Genomic DNA, 20,710 nt, shown 5'->3' with positions numbered 1-20,710 from the left:
TAAGATCTCTTTAAGAGAGAGGGAGAGATTGGTAAGGTGGAAGTAAATTTAGTGACACTATGAAAAAACGTCTGAGAAAATTATTTTATAAGAGATCCTGTAATCCATGTCAGAGTTCGCATAGTTGCCTAAATGGCAGGGTGAAAATGGTCATACCCGTAAAACTTGTGGGAATTTCAGCCCATGAAAGCAGAAGAAGAAGACGAAGAAGCTCCTTTGTGTGCATGTTCAGAACCCCTCTGTCATGTTTTTAATTGTGTTTGTTACAGAGGCAGAGTTTGGCAAAATATCGCTGATAGACCTGATGCTGAAAGATGAAGTGGAGGAAATTTCACTGAGGCGTTTACCGGCGATTCACCGAGCCAGTGGGTTGGCCTGTGACGTCAAGGGCCGCAACTTTGCCATTATGCAAGCCTTGCCAAATGGATGGTAAGATCGTTTTTGTTGCTGCTTAATGAAAAAAAACCCGACTTCTCAAAGCTTAAGGTCACATGTATTCATTTGTTTTTAGTGGTAAGGCAATTTGCTTTTGTACATTTTTTTGTTTCTAAATGTTTCTGTTGAAAGGGAGGAGGAGGTGGGGATGGGTTAGGCCATGGACCCTTGAGAGGACGTCTTTACTGTGCTTAGCCACGTGGATAGTCCACTTGTCAAAATTTCCTCATTTTTCATCTTGTTCCATTTCAATCCCTGGTAATGCTTTATTCCTTTGTTGTATTCCAGGTTGACAGATGTTCCCACAGTGTCAGAGTCCCTGATTCACACAGAGTACCAGCAGCTGATGGAGGAAGCTGATCTCTACGACGCCATCCACGACTGTGTTGTGCAGGTCAGTAGAGAGGTTAAAATCGCACCAAGACAAACATCGGGAAGTGTTGCAGCTGTGACTGGGGAAAAAATCTTGAGTATTTGTGAACTTTTTATGAAGCAGTATATATTTTTTATTTAAGATGGCAGCTTTGTTTCTAAAAAAGTATTTAACTTATACCATAATAATTAAAATTATAATGATGAAACATTATTCTATAGCGCTTTTCACCACCAAACAGCAGTCTCATGGCGCTTTACAAAATGCAATGGACATTCAAATTAAACATTTCACACAATTACACGGCGCTCAAATATTCTTATTATTCCCTAATGCTTATTTCTGTTCATTCGTGCCCCATGGTGTTATTTATTTATTTTTTTCCACCTTCTGTACTACCACCCCCTCCCTTTTCTGTTTGTTTGCGTAACAAATTTTTTTTGTTTGTTATCATTTTCTGAAATGAGTTAATGTATTTAGTCCTCCATCATGTCAACCTTTTTTTATGTACTTACTAGGATTGCTTAAAATAAGCATGATATGCTTGAGTTAGTTATCTTAAAAGCCATGTATTGTTTTTTTGTCATGATAAAAATTGAATAAAAAACGCTCGCGCTGGACCCGAGTACTCTTCAGACTGGCTCGCTCAATAAATATAAATGTTTGGAATGTCTGTGGTGTGAATGTTGGTTTCTGACCAGAAATGCAGATCTATCTCTGGCCGATTCATAGATTCAACCAACAAACTGCGACCTCATCTGTGATCAGATATGTTTCGACAAGCATTAAACGGATGAAATTAACCACATGCAGTTTATTCTTCAGAAAAATGCAGCGATACGCACCCCCAAAAATGGGTTGGGTTCGGTGATTTGTACATAAACGTCTTCCTCGCGATAGATTCACTTATTATTTTGTCTTATGAAGCCGTCATCAACACGAACACAATGATTGCAGAAGCAAACTCTGTACCTACACGACCGAGACACAAGACTGATTATTTCACAGCTGCAATGAGAATAGAGAACAAAGACGTTTTGGGTAAGCTTACTCACGTCAGGTCTTCACTGACAAGCTAGGAACAGACGGAAAATTCTGAACAAAAGTAAATGACGTCAAAGTCTCTTTCGCTTTGCGTGTAACTTTGTCATGACGTATTTTTGTGTGACGCGTTCGGCTGTTCTATCAGGTCAATGGCTGCGTGTTGCCCCGCCGGTGTAAACTCCTCCTACGGCCAAGTCGTTTTTGTGGTTTATTTCGCATTTAGGTCCCAGGTAACATTATGAAGTTTTAATACGATCAATCGGACCTATTATCAAGTTAGTGTATCAACTTTTGAACGAACTGCGCCCAGTAGTTTCCCAGCAATAAGCTGTTAAGTGGAGACAGACAGACACACAACTAAAGTCTGCTGAGCCCTAGTACTAGCGTACTCAAGGATAAAATTTTGTTTAACTCATTCGCTGCGCGTCTAAATTTCCCCTGTGTTCCCTGCCAACGCGCGATTTAGAGCCATTTTGAAAAAATTATTACAAATCAACAACACAAGATAACCTTACATACCTTATGTTTTTGCAAAGTTTGGAACTTACTCTTTTAGAAAATATATGAAACATTTGAAAGTACATACCTTTTGTTGTCTTCATATCCAGGCAAAATATCCAATTTGAAGCAAAACAAAAAAACTTTCTACGTCATGGGTTCATCATACACAATGTCATGATCGACACTTGCATTGCCCGAATCATCACCCAAATGATCGTCCATTGGCACAAAATCGTCACCAGAATCTAAAATATCATCTCCACTATCATCATCACTGAGGTCAAGATCAGAACCGTACTGAATAACACGTTCTAGCACTCTTTTCAAGTTACTACGTCTCAGCAGAACGATCCGCCATCTTGGAAAAGTCAAAACACGTGGGTCGCACACCGTCAACAAAATTTTTATTAATCCCCAAAATTTAAGGGAAGGAACTGTTTACAGTGAATGGTACCACTGTAGACAGATAGAAGTTCATTGCAGGGGTTGTTTCCCTTGGTCAGCAGGACCGTTTACACCGTTAAAAATTCGTGATATCCGTCGGAACTCAAGTACCGGCACGCAGCCAACGCTAAACACAGGTGTCGGAATTCCAGTTCCGACACGCAGCGAATGAGTTAAACCAATTACACAATACTGATCAAAAAGTTGAAATACAAGGCATTCTTTTCTGATGTTTCAAATCTTTCATGAATTTCAATTGTTTCATTCCAGGTTGGTGAGCACAGGTGGCCAGCTCACATGTTCATCCTAGCGTCACGTGCAGATTATTTCCGCAAACAAGTCCCCTGCTTGGCGACAGAACCAGACCTTTCTGATGAAAAGCCTGTCATTGATGTCACAGATGTTGAACCCGACGTTATGGAGCAGCTGCTGAAGTTCATCTACACGGACACTTGTGACTTTCTCACCGTAGGAAGCAAGGTGTGTTGTGTAGTGTGTGTGTGTGTGTGTGTGTATGGTTGTTTGTGTGTGTTTGAGTGAAAGTGCATGTGGCTGCGTGTGTACATGTGTATTATAAACGGTATTGTGAATTTGCGTGGATCTATGGTTGGTTAAGGTGCGCCTGTTGGTCCAGATCCACCGACTTCAGCTCTTAGGTTTCTTTCAGGGTTACCCCGCCCTTAGTTCCTGGCTCAAAAACCTAACCCTGGGAACACATGGGGGATTTCTTACCGGGGGATCCCACCCCGTGGCAAGAGCTTTTAATGCGGCTCTTACTCGCATAGTGTAACCGTCATCGGACACGTAGGGCATTTTATAGGGAAGTCAGTGCCATCTGCGAACCCACCCCGTCCTGGTAGAGACGCCGCTAGTTGTTCCGGGACTGCTTATTCTATATTCGCAGCTGGCCCCCATATCTGGGGGCCGTTCCCCTATCCGCCACCTGGGGACCCGCTGGGTTGAGGATAGTCGCCCCCCAACTGAATTGGAAGTAGTCTGTTCCCGGTAGTGCTATTCAAGACTGATGCAAGTTTGTTTCCTTTTTCAGTTAACATGGTAAACTTCATGCTTAAAAACGTGTAAAGAGATGGTTTATTGATCTAATGGGTGGTCTCTCTCACGCATGTAGGATGAATAATCTTATATGTCACTCTTTAGGTACATTTGACTCACCCGCAGAAGCAAGGCGTGAGAAATGGCACGAGTCACACAGAGGATGCAGACAACATCCTGTTTGAAGGCAAGTCTGTGTCAGCGTACGAGGTGCACCAGCACGGGAAGAAAGGAAAGAACGGGAAGGAGGAGAAGAGGGACGAGAAGGGAGGAGGAGGAAGACAGAGGGGGAAAGATCCGGTGAAAGTCCTGCAGGAAGCGGCACGCAGATTTGGTGTGAAAGGCTTGTCCAAGAGGTGGGTGTTTGTTTGATCATTTGTGATCCTCTGAAATCGAAGTATGACTGCCTAAATGGCAGGATGGGGGCAAGTGAGGGGTGGGGGGTAGGTTGGGGGTAAAAACCCACTTGTGTTTATGTACGTATAAGTTGCAGCCGATGCAAAAGAAGAAGTTGATTTATAAAACCTTTGGAGTGTTTATTGTTAAGGATGTCCTAACTTCCCAGTGTACCTTTTGTGTGTGTATGTTTTTATGTGTGTAGAATATAACAGTAAGCAATTCTGATACAATAAGTGTTTACTGGGATACTGCTACGCTTATAAGACATGCAGTTGTGAGTTGTTATGAAAAGGTAAAATTGTACACACACAAAACTTGTTGGGGTTCCTTTGGGGTGAGCACTTTGTGTTGGTTCCTTGGGTGGTCCTTTCAGACAGGTTCAACTGTATTTGTAAGTATTCTTGTTAATTACTATATGATCTCTTTTACAAGAGGAATCAGCACAACCAGTAGATCCTTGTACAGTGGAACCCCATCTAAGACCTCCAAAAACCTAACTAAATCAGGGTTAAAATAAAGAGCGAGTCTTAAAATGGAGGTAAATTTGCAGAGGTAATGAACAGAAAATCCAAAATATCCCGGTCTTAAAAGAAGGGGGTTTGTGTGTCTTAAATTGAGGGGTCTTAAAAAGGGGTTCCACTGTATATGCTTTGAGACAATTGCATTGTTGTGTGTGCTTTTTTCAGGTTGGAAGCAGTCAAGTGTGTAAGCGGCGTGATTCAGTCAAGTGGAAAGAAACTTCAGTCTCCTCACATCAAGTATGAGAGAACAAAATTGTGAGTTGGATTTATTCCATAAATGTTGTCTTTGGAGCAGGTGATGAACTTGTGCCTTTTCCTTGCGGACTGTTTATTAAATACATGTATAGAAAGCTAATGAATCCTACCACCTCATTGTGAGAAAGATGGCGTTTTTTTTAATGTTTTTTTTAATGCAAAAATCAAAAGAAATTTAACCAGCAAGTCAAAGGGTTGCTCAAATTGAGTTCTGTGACCATTTTTATTTTTTATTTTTTTGTGTGCAGGAAAATGTGTATGACAGGACTGTGTTAACACTTTTTTTCTAATCAGGGGAGAGCTGTACGACGTATGTATCCGGGCGGACGACAGTACCACCATACAGTGTCACAAGTGTGTGTTGGCCGCTCGTCTGGAATATTTCCACAGCATGCTGGGAAGTGGATGGATCGAGGTAATTTTCTCTTTTTGTGCTTATCCTTCTGTATCAATTTACAGTGTTATTTGCTGATGATAATGTTTCTGTTTGCAAGAATTATTACATGGGTTCCTGAGATGTGAGGCCCCTTCGATGAGGGGGTAAATTTACAAAGGTTATGAACAGAAAATCTGCGAAATTAGTCTTAAAAGGGAAGGAGCCTTCAATCGGGGTGTCTTACAAAAAGGGGGTTCCACTGTATCAGCCTGTAAGACTGTAGCCCTAGCTCGTCATGACTGTAGTCCTGCATGATCATAGACGTTGTGCTTTTTGTGGTGTGCAGACCTCGGACACACAGTCCCTGTCGCTTCCCATACCTGGAGACATTCTGGAAATTCTGCTGGACTTTGTGTACCAGGATGAGTCATCAGTCGTTGCTGGTGAGCTTTCTGTTAAGTCTTGGTGACCTGTTATAGTTTGCGTGTTCCATTTCTGTAACAAAAAAGAACAGAAAATTCTGTTTCCACTGGGAGGAAGCGGCTCAAATTGTCCAGCAATGGGATAATAAAGTATTGGAGATGGAAACAAATCATGCAGTTGACTAATGTTCATTTTAACGTGGTTTTTTTTTTGGTCACAGAAACCCAGGACCTGGAATTGGTGTGTAACGTACTGGTTGTGGCGGACCAGCTTCTGGTGGAACGACTCAAGGAGATGTGTGAAGTGGCCTTGACGAGCCAGAGTGAGTCTTCAACTACTACTTACACACATGCAATAGCCTGTGGTCAAGACGTCAGCCTTCTATATGGAAGGTTCGGGGTTCAAATCCTGGCTGTGGGATTAGAGTGGAAATTTTTCCGATCTTTGTCAGTGCCTTGTTCCTCTTTGTATGTACATTCAAGGCACAAGACCAAGTACGCATGGGAAAGATCATGTCAACAATGTCAGAGTTTTGTGGGTTACAGTAACATGAAAATAGCCATTGTTTATTGCCTCTGTAAATTTACCTCCATTTTAAGACTCCCTCCATTTTAAGACTCCCTCCATTTTAAGACTCCCTCCATTTTAAGACTCCCTCCATTTTAAGACTCCCTCCATTTTAAGATTCCCTCCATTTTAAGACTCCCTCCTCTTTAAGACCTGATGTTCTAAGATTGTTTGAGATCTTAAAATGGAAGTTTAGTTATGTTGACAGACTGACTGTTTCTGTAACTGGTGTTTCAGTGACACTGCGGAATGTTGGAGAACTGCTGGAAATCGCTACAGCCTACAACGCTTCGCAGCTGCGTTTAGCGTGTCAGCAGTTTATCACGCTCAACCTTCCTGTATTGCTGGAAAGCAGGTACACACAATGACACTAGTTCTCCACTGTCATCGTTCATCTTTGACGCAACTCAAGTGTGTTGGCAAGTTATAGACAAGGTTTTTATTTGTCAGCAGTTTATCACGCTCAACCTTCCTGTATTGCTGGAGAGCAGGTGCAGTGGAACCCCCCTTTTGCGACCCCCTAAATGAAGACCTCCTACCTTTTAAGGCCTTGCTTTTTCAGTATTTTGTCCACCCCCCGCGGGTTAGGGGGAAGAATTTACCCGATGCTCCCCAGCATGTCGTAAGAGGCGACTAACAGATTCTGTTTCTCCTTTTACCCTTGTTAAGTGTTTCTTGTATAGAATATAGTCAATGTTTGTAAAGATTTTAGTCAAGCAGTATGTAAGAAATGTTAAGTCCTTTGTACTGGAAACTTGCATTCTCCCAGTAAGGTCATATATTGTACTACGTTGCAAGCCCCTGGAGCAATTTTTTGATTAGTGCTTTTGTGAACAAGAAACAATTAACAAGTGGCTCTATCCCATCCCCCCCCCCCCCCCCCCCCCCCCCCCCCCCTTTCCCTGTCGCGATATAACCTTGAACGGTTGAAAACGACGTTAAACACCAAATAAAGAAAGAGTCTTTTGTGCAAAACCTTTGTAACTTGCCTCAAACTTAAGACTCCATCTTTGTAAGACAAGATTTTCTCAGAAGTTTAGAGGTAGTAAAACTAAACAAGTCGCGTAAGGCGAAAATACAATATTTAGTCAAGTAGCTGTCGAACTCACAGAATGAAACTGAACGCAACGCAACGCAGCAAGACCGTATACTCGTAGCATCGTCACTCCACCGCCCGTGGCAAAGGCAGTGCCCGTGGAATTGACAAGAAGAGCGGGGTATTCGTTGCGCTGAGAAGGATAGCACGCTTTTCTGTACCTCTCTTCGTTTTAACTTTCTGAGCGTGTTTTTAATCCAAACATATCATATCTATATATTTTTGGAATCAGGAACCGACAAGGAATAAGATGAAAGTGTTTTTAAATTGATTTCGAAAAAAAATTTTGATAATAATTTTTATATATTTAATTTTCAGAGCTTGTTTTTAATTTGAATATAACATATTTATATGTTTTTGGAATCAGCAAATGATGGAGAATAAGATAAACGTAAATTTGGATCGTTTTCTAAATTTTTATTTTTGTTTACAATTTTCAGATTTTTAATGACCAAAGTCATTAATTAATTTTTAAGCCACCAAGCTGAAATGCAATACCGAAGTCCGGGCTTCGTCGAAGATTACTTGACCAAAATTTCAACCAATTTGGTTGAAAAATGAGGGCGTGACAGTGCCGCCTCAACTTTCACGAAAAGCCGGATATGACGTCATCAAAGACATTCATCAAAAAAATGAAAAAAACGTTCGGGGATTTAATACCCAGGAACTCTCATGTCAAATTTGATAATGATCGGTCCAGTAGTTTAGTCTGAATCGCTCTACACACACACGCACACACGCACGCACACACGCACATACACCACGACCCTCGTTTCGATTCCCCCTCGATGTTAACATATTTAGTCAAAACTTGACTAAATATAAAAAGGGAGGTTGCACTGAACAGTCACTTTTGTTTATGGTAGTTCTACAACTTTTTCAGAACTGAAGTATGCTGCATATGTGTTATTGAGCAGGTTAACTCATCATCTCCCAGGTACGGATATATCTGTACCCACTCATATGGCTCTATCTGACCAGGGACGGATATATCCGCTCAGACTGTTAGCTTCAGTCGCTTCCTGTAACGTCCATCTAACGCCTGCATTCCAGCGTGTTGATACACAGTTACTACACAGTTACTACAATTCTGAGTGACCTGCTGCAGCACAGCTGGTCTCGGCTAAAAATAAACTTGGTCAACATAGGTGGGGTAGAAAGTATTAAAAAGAATGCAAAAGTATGAGCACAAGGCCAATGAAAATGTGTGACTGGAGTAACTATTGTTGTTTTTCCTTTTTTCACCAGGAGTTTAGACATGGTGGGTGATGATACCATGCAAGAGCTTACAGACTATTACAAGAGTTCAGTAAGTATTTTCCCCCTATTTCTGTATAAATTGTAGGTTGAAATGCATCCTCATTCTGTTCTGTACAAAAGACTAGTAGTCTTCCTAATGATAAGTTAAACAAAATCTTGTCCAGTGTCTTGTTTATTTGCCAAAGCTACAATAGCCAGGGTAAAAATAGTGAGGCATGATTGTGAGGGATTATATGGAAAGTAAATAACAATGGGAGTGGATGCAGGACTGACCAATTTTGCTCTAGCTGCATAACCAAGTTAATCAGCAGACTTGACGGCAACTGGTGCATGTCTCTCTCACTGCTCCTTGATACTGTACAATCTTTTTACATTTAGTCAAGTTTTGACTAAATGTTTTAACATATAGCGGGAATCGAGACGAGGGTCGTGGTGTGTGTGTGTCTGTCTGTCTGTCTGTCTGTCTGTCTGTGCGTGTGTGTGTGTAGACTGTCCAGTAGTTTAGTCTGAATCGCTCTAGTAGAGCGATTCAGACTAAACTACTGGACCGATCTTTATGAAATTTCACATGAGAGTTCCTGGGAATGATATCCCCGGACGGTTTTTTTCATTTTTTCGATAAATGTCTTTGATGACGTCATATCCGTCTTTTTGTAAAAGTTAAGGCGGCACTGTCACACCCTCATTTTTCAATCAAATTGATTGAAATTTTGGCCAAGCAATCTTTGACAAAGGCCGGACTTCGGTATTGCATTTCAGCTTGGTGGCTTAAAAATTAATTAATGACTTTGGTCCTTAAAAATCTAAACATTGTAAAAAAAAAAATTTTTTTTAAACGATCGAAATTTACGTTCATCTTATTTTTCATCATTTCCTGATTCCAAAAACATATAAATATGTTATATTTGGATTAAAAACAAGCTCTGAAAATTAAAAATTTTAAAATTATGATCAAAATTAAATTTTCGAAATCAATTTAAAAACACTTTCATCTTATTCCTTGTCGGTTCCTGATTCCCAAAACATATAGATATGATATGTTTGGATTAAAAACACGCTCAGAAAGTTAAAACGAAGAGAGGTACAGAAAAGCGTGCTATCCTTTTCAGCGCAACTACTACCCCGCTCTTCTTGTCAATTTCACTGCCTTTGCCATGAGCGGTGGATTGACGATGCTACGAGTATATGGTCTGAAAAATTGCAGTGCGTTCAGTTTCATTCTGTGAGTTTGACAGCTTGACTAAATGTTGTATTTTTGCCTTACGCGACTTGTTTGATTACTTCTGTGAATGTTCTCTGCAAAATACAGTGGTCCCCCGCCCCCCCTTTTAAGACCCCCCAGTGTAAAATTCCCTCCTTTCTCAGACCCTATTTTAATCCCTTTCCTCTCTACATTGAGGTCGATGAAACTACAATTAGACTTCACTTACTCAGGTAAGCTCATCATAATTCTGTAATTTGATCAGACTTTCTGTTTAATATAACCATTGTAAACTTACCCCAATTTTAAGACTTCCTATTTTGTAAGACCTGACTTTCTCAGATTGCTTGAGGTCTTAAAAGGGGGGTTCCACTGTACCTAAATGTGTGTCAAATCTAAAAATATATTTCTAATCACCAGGTGGATAGAATGTCGAGTCGCATCATCACACCTTGGAGCCACGGGCCCGATTCAGACTTCCTCGCCGCACTGACGGCGGAGTTTGAAGCCGAACCATCCTCCAAACCTCGTGACTCTACTAGCAAGAAGACCAAGTCCAGACGGCGCCAGACTCGAACCAAGAGCGCCAGCGAAGACACGCCCCCTGCAGGGGGAGGGAGCAAGCCGAGTGCGAGTACGTTGATGGCAGAGCGACGGATTTCCATCAGTTCTGACATCAGCGCCAAGTCGGAGGAAGACACGGAGACTGAGGATGTGTCTGTGCAGAGCAGACATGAGATGGTAAGATCAAATAACCAAAGGGAAGTAAGCGCTCTAAATGCATACAACATGTGTAATAGAGTAAGCGAGAGTTATACGGAACCGATCTCCTGGCACCTGAGAGAATAACAAGCATTGAAATGAACAAGCGACTTTCATCCTCAAATGAGATAGTAAGAACTGCATAGTTAAACATTTACATCAACTATATCCCTTTTACTTATGCTATTTGTAGGTGTCCTCTCATCGGAGGGGCCGCACTTCGCAGGTACCACTGTATTGTAGTACTGAACAATCAAATGAACTGTTTAATTGGTGTTTATTACGCGGAAGCTTGACCCTTTTAGCTTTACATTTCGCTCTTGAGAAAGAACAGATTGCTTCTTACAGTACGGCTTTCTTCCCACTACAGCCAAGCAGTCCCAGCAAAGGAGTCGCCATTCAGAAACCCGGCAAGTCACGACGCTGGCTGTCTTTCAACCTGTCCTCCCCCTTGCAGTGCGACACCAAAACCAGGGAGACCACCCAGGGTGGCCAACCTTTGCCGAGTCCTGTCAGTCCCAGCGGGCAAAGTCCAGTAAGTCCCACTGCGGCCAGCGGCATCAGTCTCAGAAACATCATGGAAGAGGAAGAGAAATCCACTCAAAGGTGAGCTGGAAGAATTCTGTACTACAGTGGACTCCCCTTCCAAGACCTCGAACATCTTAGAAAATCAGGACTGATAGGGGAGGGAGTCAGTAAAATGGCAGTACATTTACAAAGGGTATGAACCAAACATCTTAGAAAATCAGGACTGATAGGGAGTGAGTCAGTAAAATGGCAGTCAATTTACAAAGGGTATGAACCAAACATCTTAGAAAATCAGGACTGATAGGGGAGGGAGTCAGTAAAATGGCAGTACATTTACAAAGGGTATGAACCAAACATCTTAGAAAATCAGGACTGATAGGGAGTGAGTCAGTAAAATGGCAGTCAATTTACAAAGGGTATGAACCAAACATCTTAGAAAATCAGGTCTGATAGGGAGTGAGTCAGTAAAATGGCAGTACATTTACAAAGGGTATGAACCAAACATCTTAGAAAATCAGGTCTGATAGGGAGTGAGTCAGTAAAATGGCAGTCAATTTACAAAGGGTATGAACCAAACATCTTAGAAAATCAGGTCTGATAGGGAGTGAGTCAGTAAAATGGCAGTACATTTACAAAGAATATGAACCAAACATCTTAGAAAATCAGGTCTGATCAGGGAGTGGGTCAGTAAAATGGCAGTACATTTACAAAGGGTATGAACCAAACATCTTAGAAAATCAGGACTGATAGGGAGTGAGTCAGTAAAATGGCAGTCAATTTACAAAGGGTATGAACCAAACATCTTAGAAAATCAGGTCTGATAGGGAGTGAGTCAGTAAAATGGCAGTACATTTACAAAGGGTATGAACCAAACATCTTAGAAAATCAGGTCTGATAGGGAGTGAGTCAGTAAAATGGCAGTACATTTACAAAGAATATGAACCAAACATCTTAGAAAATCAGGACTGATAGGGAGTGAGTCAGTAAAATGGCAGTCAATTTACAAAGGGTATGAACCAAACATCTTAGAAAATCAGGTCTGATAGGGAGTGAGTCAGTAAAATGGCAGTACATTTACAAAGAATATGAACCAAACATCTTTAAAAAAAAAAGTAAAATGGCAAAACTTGTTTCTACAGACTTTCTTGTTGTTCGCAACATTTTACTACTTGATTATTTACTTAAAGAACAACTTCAGTGACATTACTTGAGGAGATTAACAGATAGCGAAAGCTTGCCAGGAAAGACATCCACAACATATAGTTTTTCCATAGAATTTCTATGTCCATTATTCTATTATCCCATTGCTTGGAAATTCGAGTCGCTTCCTTCAAGTTAAAAGCTAGCAGCAACAAAGTCATGCTACCCAGGTGTGTGCTTGTTTGGGTGTAATCAACTACGTGCACATATGGCAGAATGATTGAGGTCTTATACATGCCACTGTGGTGACACGAGGGTGGGGCATGGATACCCTTCCTAAGGGTTCATAAAGTTTCCCCATGTCTGTCCCAGCCCGGATTTGAACCTGTGATCTGCAGATCACAAGTCCATTGCTCTACCATCTGAGCTACCGAGAATGACCATTAGTTTTCTGTTGATTTTGTACAGTGCAAAACCCAAGGGATGCGGCAAGTTCTCATGGAAAGAATTGAAGAAGCAGCAGAACAAAGCCGCCCAGGCCCAGAAATCAGCCAACCATGACACAAGCCACGCTCCAGTTTCCCCGTCTTCACCCCCTGTCGCCTCCCCTCCTGTGTGTCCATGGCAAGTAAACTTCTTCTGTGTTCCTGTCGCCATGCTAGACTGTCAAGGTTGTTGGTGAGATGAAGTCTGTAGGACATGTTCTTGCGTCTGCTTGCCTGATCCACACGGGCATAAGTAAACAAAGATTGTAATTTGAATCGTCTGTAGGATTTTAGTTGATTTACATTATGCATGTCTTTTTTCTGCTTGCATCTCTTCAGAAAGGTGTGCTTCAGCTAAGTAGGCAGGAATCAAGAGAGAAAGAGAGAGTTTGTGTGTGTGTGTGTGTGTGTGTGTGTGCAGCTCACCCAATTTCCAGGTGTTACCAAACAGCTGTTGTGTATTTAGCGTTAGCCAGTATGCTTTATTCTTCACTAGCGTGTTAATCATATAAAATGACCAGACTGTTAAGTGACAGGATTCTGATGAAACACTGTTGCTTTCTTGCAGGGGCTCGATGAACAAGGTGGTGCAGTCGTTCAGAGACCTGATGCTGCAGGAACGAACCACCGAGCCAATCCCCGTGGTGAAGGCCACTCCGCCTCGTCAGGCACTGCTGGCTACGTCACCACCCAGTCAGTCAGCAGCCGCCGTGAAACACAGTGTTGCTTCGATGGGTAAATCACCGCCCACACCTGTCTCCAAGAATCCAGCACAGTCTGCAACCAGCTTCAGGTAGGCTTTCATTTTGGTCTAGATGAATCAGCCCTCTCTGTCTGTGTGTCTTTCTGTCTGTCTTGTCTGTCTGTCTTTTTGACTTTTCATATTTTCTTCTTTTTGTCTGTCTGTCTGTCTGTTTAGAGAAGTGTGATCATTGAGAGATTGTGCGAGCTGCATTGAAAGCAGATAACAAAGCAGGCAGAGTGAACATACAGAGTATTTTTTGCAAACCGGATGAAGACTTTCTTCATTTCAAAGTACATGAATTGCCATACTTCTTTTGTTTTCTTCAGGGCTATTAGAGGAATTGTATCATGGTTGAATTGTAGCTGATTTTGAAAGTTTATTCCCCCCACATATTTTTGGAGCTCGGCTGTGTTTCATGTACATCTTTCGTTTCCACAGCTGGGGTCTACCAGCCCGTACCCCCTCTCAACCCCAGGCAATCCCGTCAACCCCCACAGAACCCCCAGCAGCCTCCAGCCCCCCTGAAAACCCATGGCAACGCTTGGCGGCCACCAGCCCACCAGTGGGAGCTGGCGCCAGCGTCTGTTTCTCTGCCATTGTCGAGGACCAGGAACATCAGAAACGCAGCCTGGAGAAAGCCTCGCAGAAACCTCTCCACCTCATTCAGGTACAGTGGAACCCCCCTTTTAAGACCTTGAACAATCTGAGAATATCAGGTCTAACAAAAATGAGGATAAATCTACAGAGGTAATGAACAAAAAGTCCAAGAAAACAGGGGTTTAGAAGGGAATGAGTCTTAAATTACGTGGTCTTAAAAGGGTGGTTCCACCTCATTCAGGTTTGTTTCATGCATCTATCTTCTTCTTCTTCAGCGTTCCAGAATAGTCTGGTTACGTGTGAGCTCGTTTGCCCATTTGGGTTCCCCACACTATACTCGGAGAGCATAGTCAGCTCACTCCGCTTTCGTTGAGGGGGCATGCTGGGTATTTTCGTGTTTCCATAACCCACCGAACTCTGACATGGATTACAGGATCTTTTCCGTGCGCACTTGATCTTGTGCTTGCGTGTACACACAAAGGGGGTTAAGTCACTAGCAGGTCTGCACATAAGTTGACCTGGGAGATCGGAACAATTATTAACCCACCAGGCGACCGGGATTCGAACTCACGACCTTCCGATTAGGAGGCTAACGTCTTACTTTATTTCAGAGTCAACTTTGTGTGCAGACTCTCTTCGGTGTCCGAACCACCCCCCGTGTATACTACATTGGGTGTGCACGTTAAAGATCCCACGATTGACAAAAGGGTCTTTCCTGGCAAAATTGCTTAGGCACAGTTAATAATTGTCTACCATACCCGTGTGACTCAGAATAAGGCCGTGAAAGGTAAATATGCGCCGACATGGCTGCAATCTACTGGCCGTATAAAATTTCATCTCACGCGGCATCACTGCAGAGCGCCTAGAACTGTACCCACGGAATATGCGCGATATAAGCCTCATTGATTGATTGATTGATTGATTACCACCACGCCACTGCGCCCGTCATGCATCTATCAAGGATTGCGTTAACCGGGACATTTCTGGTAAGTTACCAGAAAAATGCTCAAAATACAGGATATTAACACCTGCTTGTAGGACGTCAGCTGACTTCCTTGGTAAAAATTGTTTAGTGTGTAGCTGTATTTGAACGTTCAGTTGCAGTTGCCAAAACAAGGGAAGAATTTCTGACAAGGGAAAAATATTCAGATACCAGCATGTCTCTAGTTCGGACGAGGAATTTGTTCTTGGGGTGTCTGTGATTTGATGTTTGAAACAGAAATTAATCTGAGGGCCGACAGAATTTCAGAACTTGTTATGACAGGGGTGGGACTTTTCCGCAAATCCGTGGATATCCGAGGACACAACTTACGAACTCCGTTGGAGTAATCTATTTTTCCGCGTCCCATTTCATCACAGTATCTATAACTTGTTGACTGAATGATATGGAGAGAAGTGAAGATGGAACAGAACACTGGAGGCTTGAGAGTTAAATTGTGCTGACTGAAAACTCCTGATAACTAATAGTCATTTTGAGCTTCAATGCATTGAATCATACTATTGCCAGTATTGGATTATGGATACATGGTTCATAACAAAAGTATGCACCATTACAATGTTACCATTGTTGTGTGAAAGTGGTTTTTTTTGTTTGGTTTGGGTTTTTTATTGGGGGGGGGGGGGGGGGGGGAGTGAGGAGAATGTCTTTTTTTTACCTGATCCAAACGAGTTGAATTTTAGTCTCAAAATGCACCAGATTGCACAGATTTTAATGTACCATTTAACAAAATTTTGGGGGAGCATGCCCCCGAACCCCCCTAAAATAAAGGGATTTCCTCTTTTTTCATCACAAGGGAGTCCCACCCCTGTGTGAGGAGAGTGTAGATTTTAGGCTGCTTTTAATAGAAATGTCAGTAAGGTTTATTAAACCTCAGAAATGTTTGTTCCCAAAGAACACTTAGTGTCCAACGTTGTTAGTTCTTTCAATGCCACCTTAAATATGCATAATTATGCAAAGCAACTGTTTCTATTTCAGATGGAAGAAGAGGCCATTGCTCAACTGCTGAAGCATTATCACGCACATGAGCGCTTTGACGAGTTCATCACGGTTGAGCGAGTTTCTGGACCCATGGCCGCTCCCCTGTGGAATCGCAAGCGTACTACATCTTCCAGTCACACATGACTGGAGAAATGTCATTTCTTCAGTTCTGTCTGACCGAATGTCAGCAAATACTTTGTTGATATCCAGTATGAATGTGCAAGCGTGACTGGAGTTGTGTCGTTTTTTTCAGTTCTCTTCAGTTCTATCTGACCGAATGTTAGCAAACCCTTTGTTGATATCCTGTATGATTGTGTTCTGTACCTTGCCATTTGTATGACGTTTTTGAATAATGACCTGATAAGGCATCTGTTAAGTAGTTGACTGTATGTTTCGGTTAATGAGTGGTTTTGCTGTTTTTGTCAGCTTTAAAGCTGCCAGGAGAACTTTTGAATTGCCATGCCGAAGAAAAATCCCTTCTAGATTGTGGTTTGATTTTGTTGTCATTGTTGAAAAAAATGGACATATTGGTCTTTTGGGAGCTGTTAGTGTTCTGTTATAATACGTTAGGACTTTAACAATTTTGTTCAAGAAATGGCCTTCAGGGCGAATATTTTAAATTTGTGGGCAGACAGACACACAAGCAAACACCAGAAATCAGGTGAGACACAAAACGGACAAAAGACAGCAAAAGGCACTTTGGCAATACCTGGTAGTACAAGAAATATGCCAGAGAGGGGACTGTTTGTTTCACGTGCAGTGGACTGCAGGTGGCAAAGCAAGTTCAGGAGACCGGCACGGTTGGCCTAGTGGTAAGGCGTCCGCCCCGTGATTGGGAGGTCGTGGGTTCGAACCCCGGCCGGGTTATACCTAAGACTTTAAAATTGGCAATCTAGTGGCTGCTCCGCCTGGCGTCTAGCATTATGGGGTTAGTGCTATAGGACTGGTTGGTCCGGTGTCAGAATAATGTGACTGGGTGAGACATGAAGCCTGTGCTGCGACTTCTGTCTTGTGTGTGTTATATGTCAAAGCAGCACCGCCCTGATATGGCCCTTCGTGGTCGGCTGGGCGTTAAGCAAACAAACAAACAAGTTCAGGAGCATAGAGAGCTTTCATGAAATATGAACTTCAAACAGTATTATCATCACGCTGCTGGCGGGCATAGTTTGAACCAAAGCCAGCCTGTATACCAAAGGAGGGTATTACGTTTTCCTGCTGGAGAACAGAAGTTTGTTGTGTCCAGCTTGGAAATCTGCTTATGCTATGTATGACAAGACGTTGCACCTTTCAGTACTGCTTTGATTTAGACGAATTGCATCTGTCATCTAGAAAGAGAAAGTGTGTGTGTGTGTGTGTGTGTTTTGTGTGGTGTGGTGTGGTGTGTGTGTGTTTGGTGTGTGTGTGTGTGTGTGTTTGTTAATGTGGTTCGTAAGTGTTTAATGTTTGTCTGTTTAAGGTGGTATTAGCTATGGAATTGGTGGCTGCAATTTTCACTTACATTTATTTCTTTCGAATACATCACCTCAATTTAACTAATAGGAGTTACCTTACTTACGAGTGCTAGACTGAGAAGCGTCCTATGTTACCAGTACTAGACTGTAAACAAGGTCGCTAACTCTAGATTTCCGTCGGTATACCATTTAGGGGAGTAGTCTCCCTTTGTCGGTAGTACCTCTCTGCGCATGTGCCAATGCCCATAATCCCCAGTTTCAATTTCTTGCTACGGGGAGCTAGACGTGTATTTAGACCTTTCCCGTCTAAGAAGACTTCCTTCACAGGAACTACAACATTCACCTTCAATCACGGTTTGGGCTTTCCTTTTTAAGGGCGATTACTACGCCCGTATACATTCAATGATTCATCACGTTGAACAACGTAACGAACCGTGAAAATGAAAGTGAAACGGCTTAAAAATGTAACAAAGTTACTTGGTCATAAGTAGAAGGTACTTCAATCATCAATGATACCTTGTTGACACACAGAGCCTAACAGGCTCCGTTACTTGTCTTTTTTAAATAGTGAACATGCAATTGAACGACAACTATTCTTTACTCAGTCGTTACGAATGTCGAACAGATATTTACAGCGGTTGGACCGGTTTCATTGGCGCAATAGAACTCCGCGAACGATAACTTACCTTGCCGCTTTCAATGGAAAGCAACGGCAGGTCACCCTACACATCAATGTAGGAATACGAACAAGACCTTCAACTTCGAAATTACCCGGAAGTTTTTTGCGTTTTAACAGCTTTTTATCGACTACAGCGAGGTTTACCATGCGCGTTATCCCGACCGGAAGCGCATTTCTGATCCGAATTTTTAGGCGTACAAAGTACCGAGCGCCCGCGAAGGTTACATACGGCGTATGAATACTTCTGTCATTACAAACTGCGATGACTCTTGCGGGCAGCGTAGATACGGAACGCAGTACGCTTGAACGCTGATTGAACTGAAGGCACAGAGCGCCCGCGAATGTTACATATGGCGTATGAATACTTCGGTCATTACAAACTGCGATGACTTTTGCGGGCAGCGTAGATACGGACCGCAGTACGCTTGAACGCTGATAGAACTGAAAGCGGGTTGTATCGAAGAATAACAACAACAAACCTCGCCCGCTTGGAAAGAAAACCAAACACTGAGATTGAGATATGCGCCTCCGGGAATTTTACGGAGGGAACTTCCTTTACTCTCAGAGAAAGGCAAGTAATTCTCTCTCCTATGTTTCTGGGAAACGATGTTTTCTGCGGTTGGCAGATTATGGTTTTGGTATTTTTATCAGATGATCATGGTGGACTCACAGAGACCACGTGGTGGTACTTCTTCAAATTGGATAAAGAATACTTTCCTTGCCAACTTAACTTGATTAACTTGTAAACTTGTATGCGTGCATACATACACATTATATATATATAAATATATATATTAAAAAAAAAAAAAAAAATTTTTTTTTAAAATTGACAAGGAAGAATTAAAGTGTATGCAAACACAGATGGGACATCTTTATTGGGATATAATCCTTTTTTTCTTGGCAAAGGGTATCAAAGAAGTCAGTTGATGTTACAAATTCCATTTTCATGGAGTGTTTAAATCAGCTATCTGAGTGGTAAAAGATTTAACTTATGGATAAACTCAAGTGTTTACACTTTGAGATTTACACTCAGCTAAAATCTGTTGATACCACAGTGCCAGGAGACAGCTCTTCAAATTCAATTAGAACAGGCACACATATATACTTATGTTCTGTTCCAGTGCACAATTGATGTACATTACACTTGAATGACATGTTATGAATAATATACAGTTGAAACCATGCCTTAGGGGCATGAATAAACTTGGTTGTTAACACATGAGTATTACACTCAGCTGAGTTTTCACAACATGCAAGATCGAGCAAGGCTCTGAATAATACTCACAGGGGAGCTTCCTATAATGTTGTCATGCCTCTACTTATTCCTGGTTCGTAGGCAAAACCTAAGCCTTTGACCTTTAACAAGGCCACATCTCTACTGTTGTCACCTAATCCTACGACTAGGTTCTCAGAAGTAGACAACAGGACCTAACAATAAGAGGCCGCCCTTAAATAACACTGGCTCTAGTCAGGTTCATACAAGGGATACAATGTTTATCATTTCATATTATGGAAAATATAACATATTTGCTAAACGGATGTTGTTACAACACACAATTAACTATGCCTCCTAGACAGAGCGGCTACTCTCATGAGAAAGGTACTGGATAAACTCTTGGCACATCCATGCCGTTATCAGTACGAGGGGGAATTAAGTCATATTGACATGTATTTATATATACGTAGACATTACCAAACAGACAATGTCGGGCGCTCTGGGGGAATACCTCCAGTAAGCACAGGAAGAGACAGGCTTCCTTTTCGCCCTGATAACTCCCAGGATCGTTGCGACAGCTTATAGTGCGGTTACCGTGCCAAAAATCATGCTTCAACCCACCAGTTTTTGCAACAAAATTTTTTTTTGCGGGAATGTTCTCAAAACAGTCTGGTTAGTGCCCAGTGCAAAATCTAAGTTTCAAACTATCGGCACAATCGAGAAATTTGCATATTAGTGACGTCATACATTAGTGGAAGAAGACACTGTTTTGTTCTCCAAGATAAGCCTATCATGTTGCATCTCGTTAGAAAGATCTCGGCTCAGAGGACTCAGAAATGCAGCTATTTAATATCTATGACGGCAGTAGTTGACACAAAACGCGTTGAAAATAGAATCCCGAGTGCTTTTTCGCATAAACACACACACACACACACACACACACACACACACACACACACACACACACACACACACACACACACACACACACACACACACACACACACACACACACACACAAACACACACACACACACACACACACACACACAGAAAAATACACACGCATGTGCTTTCAAGCACACGCACACTCTTTAATATTCTCTCACCTCTGCTTCTCAATATGCCTCGCCTTATTCAGTAAAGTTGGACGGGGAATTGGAGCAACTGGCACCACGACA

At 42.1% G+C, this 20,710-nt stretch overlaps 1 protein-coding gene across 1 annotated transcript in view; it reads left to right on the top strand.

Annotated features, from left to right (window-relative positions):
* LOC138962773 (inhibitor of Bruton tyrosine kinase-like) overlaps positions 1–19,835 on the top strand; it is a 33,265-nt gene extending 13,430 nt beyond the window's left edge. Inside the window, exons 12-27 of the mRNA XM_070334722.1 lie at positions 270–429; positions 724–829; positions 3,068–3,277; positions 3,956–4,206; positions 4,936–5,025; positions 5,320–5,440; positions 5,748–5,844; positions 6,045–6,146; positions 6,629–6,746; positions 8,736–8,796; positions 10,369–10,689; positions 11,081–11,316; positions 12,847–13,002; positions 13,432–13,656; positions 14,047–14,275; positions 16,181–19,835. Coding sequence (XP_070190823.1) covers positions 270–429; positions 724–829; positions 3,068–3,277; positions 3,956–4,206; positions 4,936–5,025; positions 5,320–5,440; positions 5,748–5,844; positions 6,045–6,146; positions 6,629–6,746; positions 8,736–8,796; positions 10,369–10,689; positions 11,081–11,316; positions 12,847–13,002; positions 13,432–13,656; positions 14,047–14,275; positions 16,181–16,327 — 2,630 coding nt within the window. The 3' untranslated portion in view covers positions 16,328–19,835. The remainder of the gene's footprint in view (positions 1–269; positions 430–723; positions 830–3,067; positions 3,278–3,955; positions 4,207–4,935; positions 5,026–5,319; positions 5,441–5,747; positions 5,845–6,044; positions 6,147–6,628; positions 6,747–8,735; positions 8,797–10,368; positions 10,690–11,080; positions 11,317–12,846; positions 13,003–13,431; positions 13,657–14,046; positions 14,276–16,180) is intronic.
* Positions 19,836–20,710: the final 875 nt, after the last annotated feature.

The sequence above is a fragment of the Littorina saxatilis genome, linkage group LG3, assembly GCF_037325665.1.
Source record: "Littorina saxatilis isolate snail1 linkage group LG3, US_GU_Lsax_2.0, whole genome shotgun sequence".
In the NCBI taxonomy this organism is placed as follows: Eukaryota; Metazoa; Mollusca; class Gastropoda; order Littorinimorpha; family Littorinidae; genus Littorina; species Littorina saxatilis.
Note: the sequence above shows the minus strand (reverse complement) of the source record. Positions and strands in the feature narration are given on the sequence as shown.